The sequence below is a fragment of the Durio zibethinus genome, chromosome 5 (assembly GCF_047325235.1).
Source record: "Durio zibethinus cultivar Kanyao isolate XHJ-2024 chromosome 5, ASM4732523v1, whole genome shotgun sequence".
Lineage (NCBI taxonomy): Eukaryota > Viridiplantae > Streptophyta > Magnoliopsida > Malvales > Malvaceae > Durio > Durio zibethinus.
Window position 1 is genome coordinate 20,855,146 of NC_143166.1, and position 15,794 is coordinate 20,870,939.

General features: G+C 28.9%; 1 protein-coding gene across 2 annotated transcripts; it reads right to left on the reverse strand.

The window, feature by feature from the left end:
- Positions 1-258: 258 nt before the first annotated feature.
- Positions 259-3,457, reverse strand: LOC111282762 (Pentatricopeptide repeat (PPR) superfamily protein). Of its 2 annotated transcripts, none has more exons than XM_022870998.2 (2): positions 821-3,457; positions 259-661 (listed from the first exon to the last, which is right to left on the reverse strand). In XM_022870998.2, exon 1 carries the CDS (start codon positions 3,111-3,113, stop codon positions 915-917), a length of 2,199 nt encoding a protein of 732 aa, XP_022726733.1. In that variant the 5' UTR covers positions 3,114-3,457; the 3' UTR covers positions 259-661; positions 821-914. The 2 variants fall into 2 exon arrangements, with proteins under 2 accessions (XP_022726733.1, XP_022726732.1); XM_022870997.2 differs by having other exon boundaries at positions 817-3,456.
- Between the last annotated feature and the right edge of the window lie 12,337 nt (positions 3,458-15,794).

The window sequence follows — 15,794 nt, forward strand, 5'->3', positions numbered from 1 at the left end:
CCTCAGTAGAAAGTTTCCGTTAAGAGCATAAAATGGGCTCCACTGGGATAACTCAGTTATTCAACGAAGGTAAAGGAATAAGAGAAGCACTACATGACTGGATACAAAAGGTGGAAAATAAATCATACAAACATTGTTGCCATCATTGTTTTCTTGTTATTTACTTTATAACCATATATGATAATATTTTCTGGATGTTTTGTTCCTCACTCCTACCTTGCTCATCCCTCCTTTACCCATCAAAATATTCCATAGTCATATAAAAAAGAGGTGAAAGCTTCTTATTAATGATTTATAATCAATAGAAAATTTGGAGAAACAAAGGGACTATCAAATTTTCACCTGATTAAACATAAATGACCACTATAGAATTACAGAATAGTCAAACTAAACAGACCCCCCCTTCCAATCACACTCTTCTTCTATCTAAAAGTTGTTGAAAGAATGAATAAATACAATATAACTTTATCAGAGATAATATTTTTAACAACTTGATACAGTATGGAATTTCCTCCGTATGCCTGTTGTTTGACTCTTTGCAGCATAGTTTGGCCTCTTTTACAAATGTGACATATGATCTCAATTACTCCCAAGTTGCAGTTAGCCACAAATAGAAGATGAGGATAACAAGGAGATCTGTACATTCAGCTTCATAATCCACCTATAAACAGCAGAGTTGAAAATTGTAAAATTAATAATAACTCAGCAAGTATACATGAAGTATATCACATGCTGTAAACAGTACCCCCAAAAAATAATAATAATAATAATGAGAGAGAGAGAGAGAGAGAGAAAGAGAGCGCAGATGAAGCTTACTCACTGCACGGTTGGGAATTTACAAATGATCATCGGTGTTAACTTTAATTTGAATTTGACAATCTCACCAATGACACGGGTACCCCAAAACTCCTATATCAAGTCATAGCACTACAAGATTCTTCACATTGTAGAATTAAACTGTCAAGGCAACGAACTGCATGCAAATTACAGTCTTTGTCAAGTTCCTTCAAGAGTGCACTGTGTGTGCAAGAATCAGGCAGAACTTCTCTATCTAGCATTTCTTGGTACAATCTCAAGGACTCTTGCCAATTGCCAATGTCACAGTTCTCATTTATTAATATGGTGTAGCTATACTTATTAGGAAGTATTCCTTTTGCTTCCATCTCAGCAAAAAACTTGTAAGCTTGCCCTATTCTCTTCATTTTGCAAAGACCGTTTATCATAGCATTGTAGGTTATTACATTTGGCAGAATACCCTTCTCCTGCATCTCTGAGAAATACATAAATGCCAATGCTAAAAACCCATTAGCTGCATGTGCATGAATTAGCACAGTGTAAGTTACCACGGACGGAGATAAGCCTCTGCTCTGCATCTCATAGAATATTTCTCTAGCTTTCCTTAGATGTCCACTTTCTAGGTAAGCATGAATGATGGTGGTATATGTTACATGATCTGGAGTAAGACCAATGCTAATCATCTTATGCAACAATTCACTGGCTCCTTTGAAATCACACAATTTAGAATGCCAATGCACAAAAACATTATAGATGATCAAATCAGGAGGCAATCCCTTAGCTAACATTTCCTCTTGCAAGCTAATTGCTCTTGCAGGATCGCCAAACTTCAGTTCACCAACTATTTGAGTTGTGTATGCAAAATGATCAGGCTCCAAACCCTTGTGCAACATCTCATTGAAAAATTCCTTCGCCGCAGATAGATTGCCCATCTTGCAAGATCCATTTACCAAAATCGTATAAGTAAAAACATCAGGGAAAATTCCTTGAGTGATCATGGTATCCTTGAGATGCTGAGCGAGGTCCAAGTCCCCCAGTCTACATAGACCATCAATCAAAGTATTGTACGTAACAACAGTAGGAACAAGGTTCCGACATCTTAACTCATCGAACAAGAGAAAAGCTTCCCAAATGTTCCCTATCCTACAATACCCATAAATTAGAGTATTATATGAAACAACATCTGGTACCATATTCCTCCTCAGCATATCAATAAGCTGCTGTCTGGCATCACTCATTCTCCCCCACGTACAAAGGCCATACATCAATGTATTATATGTTGCCACTGTGTGAGCAGCTCCTTTATTTACCATCTCTTGCCCAAGGCTTAAAGCCTCAACAAGCAACCCTTTCTTAAAATACCCACAAATCAAAGGATTATAAGTGTATGAAGAAACTTTAAGCCCTAACTTTAACATCTCCCTAATAAGTCCCTCGGCTTCCTCTAATTTGCAATTCTTTGTCAAACCATTAATTAAAACATTATATGTCACCTCATTTGGAAAACAACGTTTCCTCTGCATTTCTGATAAGAGCTCAATCGATTGTTGCACTTCCCCTTCCTTGCAAAAGGAATCCAACAGGGTATTATAGGTAATAATAGTTGGCTTAATCCCAAATTCCTTCATCATCCTGTAAACTTCCATAGCTTTAGCTACAAGAGATTTATCCCTAAGTATACTAAGAATCCTATTACAATTCTTCACATCTGGCAAAAACCCATTTCTAACCATCTTATCAAATATCCACATACATTGATCAACCATCAATTTCTTGGAATAAACCAACAACAAAAGATCAAGTAACTTAACTGAAACCTCCAATTTCAAGTAGCCACAAATCAAAACGTCAACAATACCATGCATATGAAACGTAACGACCCTTTCCATGACCCAATAAGCTGATTTCATCAAATTATTCTCAACCAAAATATCAAGCATAACAGAAAACGCTAGCTCAGATCTTTTAACAACAGGTTGCATCTCAACCCACCTAAAAAACCTTAAAGCAATTCTGGGTTTTTCTCTAATCAAATTAAGAACTTTGATAAACAAATGGGGATCAACAATAAGAGCATGGAATTGATTGGAAACCCAGTTGGTGTTACAAAATGCCCAGGGCTTTTCTTCAATGGTGTTAAAGATGAGTTGTTTGTAATGGGTTTCGGAGGGTGAGTTGGTTACAGAGGGAGAGATGGGGAGAGAGGAAGGGCAGCTGCGGAGGAGAGAGAAAGAGAGAGGAACGAGGAAACGTACCTTGAGAGTGAGAGAGAGAGGGGTCGGGGCCAACGCTTTTGAAGCTCTTATGCAGAGGGTCATCGAGGACACATAAGAAGATTGTTGTAATACAATACACCCAATCTCTCGCTGCAAGGAAAGAGGGAAAAGGGGAGGTGGGTTTTGGGTTTAGAAAACTAACAAAGCACCATTGGCGGCGTAGGCTAGGCTCTCTCAGTGTTTGGTTTGGTGGCTAAGCTACGGCCGCACAAGAAAGAAAAATATATTTTTTTTTTCTGAGAGACGGACAAATTTCCTCACTTCCAAAGGTCGTAGTATAAGAACTGCCTGTGGATTCCACTCGAACCAACAAAGTCTGAACTTGCGCCCAAAATGTTAATTTTTCTTTTCTTTTTTCGTTTTTTCATGAGCCTTCTAGAAAAAGAAATAAAATATATTTCGGTTTTGTGTTATTTTTTTTCTTATCATTTTAATATCTAAAAAACTAAAATTTTTAACTAATTAATTAATCGTTCATTTTTCATTTATTTTGATATTTCTGAATAATGAATTTAGTCAACTTAATTATGTAGAATTAATATCAAATTTCTTAAAATTTAAAAAAATCTTAAATATTAAAAAAATCCTAAAAAATCTAAAAATTTAAAATAATCCAAAAACTACGAAAATTGAAAATATTAGTTTTTCTGCATTTTTGGGAAGATTTTAATTTTTATATATTTTTTGAAATATTTAGGATTTTTTAATTTTTTTAGATTTTTTTAAATTTGTATTTTAAAATTTTTGCCCTTTTTTATTATTTTTTTAAAATTTTTTTATTTTTATGGATTCAAAATTTTCTTCTTTTTTTGAAAATTCAGAATTTTTTAAATTTTTCATATTTTTTCATTTTTAAAAAAAATTGGTTTTTATTTTAATTTTTTGAATTTTTTTATATTTTATATATTTTTTTCATTTTTCATATTTTTTAAGCTTTTACGATTTTTTAAATTTTTTATTATAATTTTTATTTTATTTTTGTTTATTTTATTTTTTAGAATTTTTATTAAAATTTTTAGATTTTATGAATTTTTCAATGTCCCAAAATTTTTTGAATTTTTAAGATTTTTTGAAATTTTTTAAAAATTTTCTTTTAATGATAATATAGTAATTAATGATATTTTGTTCACTAAATTTTTTTTATACGTATCAATTTTTTATTAGATATTCATATTATATTAATAAATTGAGCAATACATATTAGTTTGAGATATTAAAATAAGTAAAGAAATTAAAATTGAAACATATAATTACAAATTTTATTTTTTTAGATATTAAAATGATATAAAATGTATAGTAAAAATATTATTTTTGTATTTAACCCATAATAAAAGTAAAGGAAGTTTTATTGTTGATGCAAGTAAAAAAGGAAAGGGGTGGTGGGTTTTTGGTTTAGAAAAAGTGCCATTGGCTGTATAGGGTAAGCTCTCATTATTGGATTTGGTGACTAAGCCACGTGTGCAGAAGGAAGGAGTTTTTTTATTTTTTTCTTTTTTAAATGGACAAATTTTCTTTTCAAACTGGTGTCAAAATTGCATGTGTATTCCACTCAAACTAACAACTTTTGAACTTAGACCTAAAATGTTCAATTTTCTTATTTTAATGATCCTTTTCCAAAAATAAGTTATCATAATTTATTTTATGGCATAAGATTTGGATGTGTCAAGAACTCTACCACAAAAATTATAATAAATCATTGGATGGTGAGGTGGTTTTTTTTTTTTTTAATTTTTATGATTTTAGAGGAAAAAAAAAATGGCTGCCTTCACAGCCAGGCTTTTCCCACTAAACTATTAGCAAATTGTTTTCCACATTCATGGTACCCTTAATTTATTGGATGGACCAAAATTTGCATTAAGATTAATTGACAAAATAATTAATTCTTTAAAAAGGCAAAATAGGATAATTATGGCTTGGCAACCAATCGGTTGTAGGTATTACTTAAAAAGGGTTAGTTTTGGGTCCACCTTGGATGAGACAGGTGATTGGATTTGATTTTGGGCTTGAAACAAGCATAAAGAATGACAATTGATTGGCTAATTCCCTAATTGATCAGTTAGGAGTTTGATTGGAATCGAGAATGAATCTAGACAGATTAAAGGTTTCTTTCGAATAAAAAATGAGGTCCCAATTGATTAGCATTATACTTTACAAAATGTCGAAATAATATTTTGGGAACTATCAACTCCAAATGATCAAATCCAACCTCTAAACTCATCCCTTGGCAATGCTCATCTCTCCCTAGCCTTTCCCTATAAATAGGCTCTTTTGATCTTCATTTTTGCATCCATTTTCCTTTCATAGAATCCCTTGAAAACTTGAAAAAAAAGGTTCCCATTCTTCCATTTCTAGCCAAAAGAATACTCTAATCAATCAACCTAACTTCTTTAAACAACTCCTTAGCCTTTACCTAAGCCTTTATTTTATCCTAAACCTTTATTTGATTTTTCTCCAAAAAAGCCTAAATGCTATCGCCAACCGACTAGCTCCAACCACTATCGATCAACTCCACCTAATAGACTCATCCACTACACTTCCTCATTTCATCTTTTCCCTTAAATTGACCTTCTAAATCTTATTTTCTCTACTTTAACCATCATATCCACATTCAAACTACTTACAATATTAACCATAAAACCCTGAATAACTAGATGCTATGCCAATCACTCAGCACCTACCATTGTTAATTGACTTTACTCGTTAGGCTCTTCAACAACACTTCATTGTTTCACTATTTTCTTTAAATTAGTTGATAACTCTATGAAATAAAATTATTTTCAAGGCTTAAATGAGTTAATTTTACTTAGTTCTTGGTAAAATAAGGTTCTTTTTACTCATAATGTGCTCAATTGCCTTTGTGTAGGTAACCTTGAAGAAAAGATTGAATCTTGATGATTGTTTGAAATTCTTGATCAATCTTGATAGGTTCTTAATAAATAGAGAAATTTTCAATTGTTCTTTAAATGTTCTTGATAAATTTTGAAGTTCATGGAAAATATTGGAATGAAAGTGTGATATTTATGTAAGATCAATGATGTCACACCTTAAAGCTTAAGAATGGTTGAATCTTGATAAAAATGAGTGAAATTCATGCATGAATCAAGAAATAGGCCATGATTAGGGGTAGATTTGAAAGTTGTAGGTTTGAGTACAAGTTTACGATATTCTATATAGTGCATAATACATGGGATCACTATGGATGATGTGGTAGTAAGTCTTTTATCAATAGCTAAGAAAGTTAACTTGGATGCTTATGTGGCATGATGACTTAATAGGGATTTAAAATTTGTCCATATTAGAAAAGTCTATACAATCCTTATTTTTCCTATTCAAAAAAAGAATTCCTACTTTGACTTGGATTTTTCCTATTCCCTTTTAAGGTAGGATTTGTTTGAAATTTAAAGAAAGGATTCAAAGTTAAAATTTATGTCTTCTTTCTCTAAGAAAACTTCAAGTTGAAACATAACTCTAAAAAGAGAGAATTCCAACTTTAACTTGATGATCACATTCTAGAAGATTGCCTAGAAGTTCAAACCAACTTAGCAAACTATTTCTCTCTTAAAGAACTCTACTGGCACTTTTATCTTTTACTTTAAGAGAGTTAGTCTTCAAGATCACATCAAGATGAGTTTTGAAAAGAGCCTATAAGGAAGTTCTAATAGAATCAACTTGTTCTCACTTCAAAAAGGCAAGTTGGACTACTCTTATCTTTTAAGAAATCAAAGTTAGCAAGACACCATCAACAAAGCCAAAAAGAGCCACGTAAACAATTGTTCAATATTTTTCAATCAAAATTCAAAAGAGATTCATTTTAGCATAGCAAATATTCAATTTAAAAAAACCTCTACACTTCAAGAAAATAAGCAAGATTGAACCAAAACTTTTCAAGATCAGAAGTTCAAAGCTATTAGCCATAGTTTAGAGTTTCTTTGTATTCTTGTTCTATAAATACATAGGTTTAGCTTTAGGAAAGGCTTAGTTAGGGTGCCAGACCAATCTATCCAAATGTTTAGCTTTTTTTTTTTTTTTCTATTTTAAGTGTATTTTAGTTCATGATTGGGGTGATAGGCCAACCTATTGTATTCTAAGCTTTCTTTAAGTTCTCTTGTTTTAGTTTTTCTTTAGTTTTCATGTTCTTAAGGTTTTCTTTAAATTGTTTTTAGTTTATTTAAGTGTCAATTTAAGTTTTAATGCAATTTAGGTTTTTGTGTTGTTTTCATTTTCAATTAAAGCTTTCTTAAATTCTATTCTTGTTCTATTCAAGTTTAATTTCCATTTTCAACTTAAGTTTGCTCTTATTTCATGCAATTCATGTTCTTTACTCGTTGTTCTTAATTTAATTTGAGGTTTGAAGTTTAATTCATTAAGTTTAAGTTGTTTGCACTCAATTGAGGTTCATTAAATTTTGTTTTATTCATTTAAGGTTTAAGTTAATTTAATTAGTTAAGTTTAAGTTGTTAGATTAAAGTTAATTAGTACTTGCAAGTTTGTTAGGGTTTAATTAGTTAAATTTAGCTTTTGATTATTATGATTTCAAGTTACGCTATTATTTAATGTCATTGCATGTTAGTTTAATTTGAATGCTAGTAAGTTTTTTAAGTTTAATTAAGTTAATTTTGTTTTAGTTTAACTTAGTTTTTGCATGTTTAATTTGAGTTTTTAGGATGTTGCATTAATTTAATCTTCAAATTTAGTTTTCAAGTTAGCTAAAGCATATATATTTTCATATTTTGGTTGATGTTTAGAAATTTTGCACTATTGCTTATTTAATTTGAAATTGCATGATTTAATTTCACTTTTATTATGTTGTTTGCATTAAGTTAGTTGTGTTTTAATGTTGTTTCTATTAATGCATGTTTAAATTTGGTTTATAGGTTGTTAGCTTGTTTTATTTCATTTTGCATTAGTTAAATTTCTGTTTTACTTAGTTAAGTAATTCAAGTAGTTTCTTGCATATTAATACTCTAAATATAGTCAAAAGTGAGACAATTTTCGGTACTTGATTTACACTTTTTCAATCTCTAGGGGAACAAACTTTACTTGTACTTTATTACTTGTTACAATTCTTTGCACTTATAGAAACTCAATCAAGTTTTTGACATCATTGTTGAGAATTAGCATAGTTTATTCAATATTGATACTAATCTCTTATATTGTAGTTCAAAGTTTATTTTTTTTATTTTAATTTATTTAGATTCTTTTTCTTTTGCATGTATAGATCACTATAACAATTAAGATTTTTAGTGGTGATTTTCTTGTGACCGTGAACAATTTTGCCACAAATATTAAGTTTTTTGTGACGAAACTTTTCTGTGACACTATTAAAAGAAATAATTGTGATGTATTTTTATTTTGTCACTAATATATTAGTAATTGTGACGATTATTTCTTTTTCACAATTAAATCATCATTATAAGTATGTTATTGTGACACAAAATAATTTGTCACCACAAAATCATCAATAATAAAGTGTACAAATTGGTGGCAAGTGATTTTTGGTGAGAAGTAATGTACTAGTGACAACATATAAAATTGTCACTACTATTAGATATTGTTGTGACGAAAAATATAGTTTGTTACATAATACTATAATTTTTGTTTCAATAATTTTTATCACCATTAAAAATAATATATTTCTATCGATTATATGTCATCACTATTACAAATTTATAACTGTGATTGAAATAATCACTATTGAAAATATTATAATTACTAGAAATTGATTTGTCATAATTTATATTGACAAATTTAAGAAATTAATTTTTTATTGCAATAATAAATTGTGTATTATTAAATTTATTTTTTATTGTGATAACAATTGTAAAAGGTTTTTAAATATAAATATATTCAAACTACTAATATTGAAAATCCATTACTAATGTTTAAATATCATATATAATATTATATTACAACATATATAAAAATCTGATAAGGTTTGCTTACGTGAAAACATAATTTGATGGCTTCTTTTTTTGACACGTAGGAAAATTTCTAAATTTTCTATTTTATAATGACATATAAGATATTTTATAATTTTAAGATATTTATAAAAAATATATATTTAAAATTATTTAATTATCCAAAACTTTTGTTTAAGTAGAAGGACAATTCAATTATTTTTAAATTACTAGTAACAAATTTTAATTTAAATATGTTAGCCTTGAATTGATCCTTATTTTGAAATGACTAAACATTAAAGATAAATAAACTCGATCAAAATTTTGAAAAAGATTTATCTAGTACATGTTCTTAAGTTTTATATTTTTGTACTAAATAAATAATATGATTTTCAAAGTTTAAACAAACCTTTCTTAGTTTCATATTTCTCAAACCAAATATATCTTTAAAGATTATTTATTTGAGCTTAAATGAAAGTCCAATTGTTGTTTTTAAAGTGAATTTATTTATTTTAGACTTAATACAATTTTGATAATATTGGTTTTGAGAAATTAACTTAAGAAAGCTCTTTTACAAGAACAAAGTTTTTCAATATTGAACTGATTTTATTTTTCTATATTAATTCACAAAGTTTTGATATTTGAATTTTATATAGTTGGAAAGCTTTTTTAGTCTACTTTCTAATGGATTAAACAAAATCAAATCCAAATTTTCTAAAAAAAGATTTTGAATTTTTACTAGATATTCTGCAGTTGTCAGAAAAACTGCACAAAGGGTAACTTTGAAAATTCACTATAATTTGTACTCAATGAATTAGGTGATAAATTTTATATGGATAAAAAGCCCATTAAGTCTAGTTCCTAAATATTCAAAATGGTTTGTGATTTAGATTTATATATCTTAAGATATGATCAAATTAGTAAGTAGAGTGCAAAACAAAAGACAACCACGTAGCCATTGATAGGATCGATCCCCCATGGAAGGGATCGATCAAGTCATGTTTTTTAAGCATGAAATGGGATAAAACTTGAACCAATCGATCCCCTCTAGAAAGGGATCAATCGGGTCTAGGCTAAATCACACCAATGGCTATTTTTTTTATGCATTCAATGGTTACTTTCACTTCCTAAGCTTCCCCAACAACTGCTTCTTCAATTTCTCTATAAATTGGGCACTCCAACACACCAAGAGGATTGATGAATCAAAAGAGCAAGAGCCAATAAGTCATATTTTCATTCTCTCAAATAATCAAGAGTTTTTAGAGCTTCAAAGTCTATATCTTTGTATTTATTGCATCCAAATTATTTTTGTTGTTCATTCATCATTTTCTTGTACTTAAACTTAGCAAACACTTAGCCTTAGAGAGGTTGTTCTATTGTTTGCAAAATTACCTTTGATATATAAGGGTGGAAGAGAACAAGATGTGAGGTATCCTCTCGAGAGCTTTGTAGTGAGATTGGGTATAATACTACAAAGAGTAGAGTTTTCTATCTTAAGCCTTAGAAAGAAAAAGATAGGTTGTAATTTTCAATTCAAGAATAGTGGATTGAAGGCTTAGTGTGGACAACCAAGAAGAGAAGACGTAGGTATCTTGTAGAAAAAGATCAAACCTCTATAAATCATTGTATTTGATTTTTCTACCCCTATCTCCTTACAATTTATTATTGTTTATATTTGATTTTAGGTTCATTAATTGTTATTGTTTGCATTATATTTTCATCAAAAGTGCTTATTGTTTTAATTTCCATTCAACTATATCAAAATTATTGTTTGGAAAAAATTTGGAAAAATCCAATTCACCCTCCTCTTGGATAACCATTTCACTTAAAAAACTAACAATTGATATCAGAGCTTTGATCTCTTTTTGGAGGTTTAACCACCTTGAGTAAAGATCTTATGGCTTAATTTTGGTTCTAAGATGGTGAGGAAGTCCTCAAAGCTCCTATGGTTGATAAATTTGAATTTTATGAATGGAGAAAGATGATGAAGATGTTCATAATAGCCCAAGATTTTAGAGCTTGGAATGTGATTGAAAAAGGGCTTGGAACTTCTTCAAATGATGCAAACTACATAAGGCAAGTGATGGATGATGCCAAGGCTATGTGCTTATTATATGGAGCTCTTGACTCTCACAAATTCGACTTGGTATCAAAGTGTCTAACCTCAAATGAGATATGAGAGAAATTGGATGAAATACATGAAAGACAATAATCCAACTGAAATGCATCATGTCTCATGGCTCTTGAAGATGCGAAGGTAACATCTAATTCTATTGATTCAAATTCATATGCTTTTGATGAATTGCAAGATGCTTATAATGAGCTATATCTTGAATATGAATAAATGAAGAGGAAATATAAGAAAATGATTTCAAAGTTGAATGTAGAGAATGAGTTTTTAATGAATGCAAAAAATGTTTTGGAAAAAGAAAATGAAAAGTTGAAAATAGATTTTGAAACCTCTTAAAATAGGTATGACATTTTAGAAAAAGAAAATTTTGATTTGAAAAAGAAATTTAATGTTTTAATGAATGAAAAACAAGAATTTTTAGATATTAAGTGCTAAAATGATTAAATGTAATTTTTGTAATTTTCATGGTCATACTATACATACTTGTCCTATTAAAAGAAATTTTTCATTTAGAATTAGGCAAGTATGGGTTCCTAAAGGAACAAGAGACTTAGTCACTAACTCTCAAGGACCCAAAGCAATTAGGGTACCAAAAATCAAATGAAAAATGTCTCTTGTAGGTGTGCTAGAGCAAGGAGCTACAATGTGAAATTAAATATTAAATACTCCAGACACATAATGGAGATGGGTAACCTTTAAACTTTATTTGAAGAGAATTTAGTTACCTATTCTTGATGAAATTTGAATGCTTGATTGATTATGCAAAATTTGGTTGACATTGATAACAAGACATATGTTGCATAATCCAAATATATATATATATATGAGCTTGAATTGAATATGCATTTATTTTGCTCTTAAATATGTTTGAATAACTTATTGAAATTGATTGTGGTGTTAAATTGCTTGAGCATAATTTTGTTGATGAATTTTTTATTGATGCTTGGTGTGATTATTTATGCGCTTAATTATTCATAATGTTACATGCAAGCTTCAAAAGATTGTTGAACTTAAAAGATCAAATCTTGTTTTTGAACATACATGGGCATAAAAACCATTTAGACAATTTCAAAGTGTGATATAAAACTTTTCTAAATGGTTTAAAGAACTTAAATTTGTGTTTAAATATATTTGCCCATCTTAATAGCCTTTTTCAAGGAAATATAGGGATTAAGAGTTGACTTTTTCATTTCCTTGTTTCTAATGCCAAATGACCACTTGAACAACTTTGTTTTGTCATTTGAAATTTGTTGGAATGATTCAAGTTGGTTAAAAATGAGCTTGACTAGTTTTGAGATTTATTAAGGTATTTTTTAAGCAAAAATGAGTTTTAAAGTGCCAAAATCAAAATCCTAAACTTATTAAGCTTTGAATGATTTATCCTATGGTATTTTGCATAAATATACTCCTTTAAATGATTTTAGCATGATGGAAATGATTTTTGTGATTTTTGTACATATAGATTTGTGATTGTTGAACATTCCTATATGACCATAATGTTTAAAATTGCTTAATTTGTTTATAATGCTTGGATCTTGTGAAATATTATTAAAATTTGATTATTTTATTCTCAATTGTTTTAACTTTTGATTTGTGATTTTAGAAATTGATGATCATCTTGTGCTTAAATAATATATATTGATGTTTGATTATTTATCTCTTGACTTCTTATGAAATAGTCTTGAAATATGTTTTAATTCTTTATCCTAATTAATTGAAGATTTTTTCTTCTCTTGTGTTAACAAATTGATGAACTTTATGTACTTAAAATATATATTGATTCTTTGTTCAATTATATTATTGGTTAATATGTGTGCTCATATGATGATTGATTTAATTTGACCTTAATGCTTGTGGTTTAAAATGCTTAAATTGTTTATTTCTTGATTTGTGAAATACCCTTGCAATATGCTTGCTCTTGTGCTTAAATGTTTTATCTCTAGATTGGTGTTTTTAAATTGATGAACTAATTTTTTTTAAATGATATGTGTTATTGGTTCATCTATTACTCTTGTCAAGTGTGTGCTTATATGAATATGATTGAGCTTTTCTTGACATGTTTGCAACATGACTTAGTGAGTGATTTTCTTATGATGCTTATCTTTAGCTTAAGTCATTATTGATTATGGCCTATAATTTGTGTATACATATTTATGTTTTTGAGCTAAAATTTTCTTGAATATTTCTTTTCATGATAAATATTTCTTGACTTTTTAGTTTTCATATGGCCTAAAATTTATTTTGGCATATTCTTTGGTTATTTATTGAATATACATGAATATTGAATATGTCTTTTTTGTGTTCAATATTTCTAAATGATCTAGAAAGGATTCACGTTTTGCTCATTACATGAAAACTTTAGCTTTAGTGCTAATATTGTGACATTTGATGCTTAACTTGATATATGGCCTCTAGCTTAAGTGTATATCTCCCTTGTAATTGGTAACTTGTGCTTAGTGAATAAATTTTTTTTTTGCCTATAATGACTTAGAATATGGAATTGTTTTCTAACAATTGGTATAATTTTTATCAATTGATTTTCTTTGTGCTTCTAATGAAAATCCTTGTCAAGAAATTTTTCTATGTCTATGCTAGGAGAACTTGAAATGAGAATGAATGAGCCTATATTTTTGGAATTTCAAGCATAGCTAGCAAAGCATGTCATTTTCATCAATCAAGCCCAAGTACATCAAAGACTTAGCTCAAATGATGTGAAATGGAGGATTTAAAGCCTTACTCAACTACAATGAGCACAACAACATAGCTTGATAAGGATAGAGGTAATTGTATTGAATCTATGCTATGTGCCTATGATTTATAATGGTTAATGCATGATTTGATAAATGCTTGCTTTGATTGTGTGCAAAAATGAGATGTTGTGCTAGAACATATGACACTTTGCATAAATTAATCACCAATCTAATTGATAAAATTTGTCTTAACTTTGTTAAAAGCTTGGATTGATTAATTCACTTCGATTAATATTCATGCCTAGTTCTTTGATTGCTTTGATTAATAGTTTTTATTGCATGAATATTCATTTGAATTTTTGGACATGGATATGAGTTAAATAAATTGATTTCTTTGAACATGTTTATTGATTGAGTCCATTGAGATATCATGTACCATATTGTATCTAAAAGTTTGCATTTTTTTTGGTATATTGCTATACATGTTTTGGAAATGTTCTTGCATATGCTTGTGTGATTTTGTTTGAAATAAATATATGTTTGATTACTTGCATATGCTTAGATTAATTATATTGCTATGTATTGAAATAATTTGGATAATAATTGAATAATTACGCTTTCATTATTTCTTTGCTATAGCATATGTGGTCATCATGTTTGGGAAATCATGCTTATATAATCATCGTTATGACATGATGATAATTGAACCTCATTGCTCATTAGTACTTATGATTTATTATATACATGAGCTTTTGTTCTTGTTTTGATAGGATAGCTTATGAAAGATTACTATCATTTTATGCATGTATTGAATGAATCTTTCATATGATTGAAGTATGTTTGTTCTATGAAAGTTGCTAAATAAAATTGCTAACAATTGGTAATAATTGATATCAAAATTGCTAAAGATTTTTTTAACTTTCATAGATGCTTATTTATATACCTATCCTTGATATAGCTTGTACCTCTCATACAAAATTACATGTGCCTTATATTGATTAATCTTTATTTTAAAAATGAGGAGAATCTTATAATACAATTTTTCTTGATTTGTTTTGTGATAACAATTGGTATACTTCTTCATGGCATATCTTTAACAATTGGCACGAGCTTGTATGTATGCGCTTGACTTTATGCTTAATTACTATTGATGTTTTAGGTTCTAAGCACATCTTATTCTAACATGATTTATGAGTAGATTGCATATCATTCATTATCTTTTACTCATAAATTTCATGTAGTACATTTGCTGACTTGTGCTAAAATGCTAAATTTGGATACACTTATGCTTTTGTGCTAGAATACATGTATGTGAACCTTATTGTGTATATTACACCTGATTACATGCATTCAAAATACTCTTGATATTATTGGTATCAAGCATTTTATCACATGCCTTAAATTGATCTCTCTTTCTTTTGAAATGACAAAATGGGGAAAGAGTTTAGAGATATTTCTTTTTATTGCAACTGATATAGGAGCTTAAACATTTGGTATAAAGAGCATAAACAAAATGGAGGAGAAATGTTTTATGAATATATTTGTTAATGATGCCTCTTTGTGTTTATTTACTCATTAATATGCTCATGCCTTTTTGCTATGACAAAAAGGGGGAGAAATATTATATGGACAAATTTGCTTGTGTTTGACATACATATGTTTGATTGTGCTTGTTCGATATATATGCTCTAACATATGTTTGGTGAGTTGTGTTGGATTAGGATGCATAAATTAAGGGGGAGTTTTGCCATGCATTGTTTAAGGGGGAGTTTTCCAAAATGTCTTTCAAAATCTTAAATGTTTCAAAGAAAGTTTTTCATTATGCAAATTTATCTTTAAGTTTTGTCATATCAAAAAGGGGGAGATTGTTAGCCTTGAATTGATCCTTATTTTGAAATGACAAAATGTTAAAGATAAATAAACTTGGGGAGATTGTTAGCCTTGAATTGATCCTTGTTTTGAAATGACAAAACATTAAAGATAAATAAACTTGATCAAAATTTTG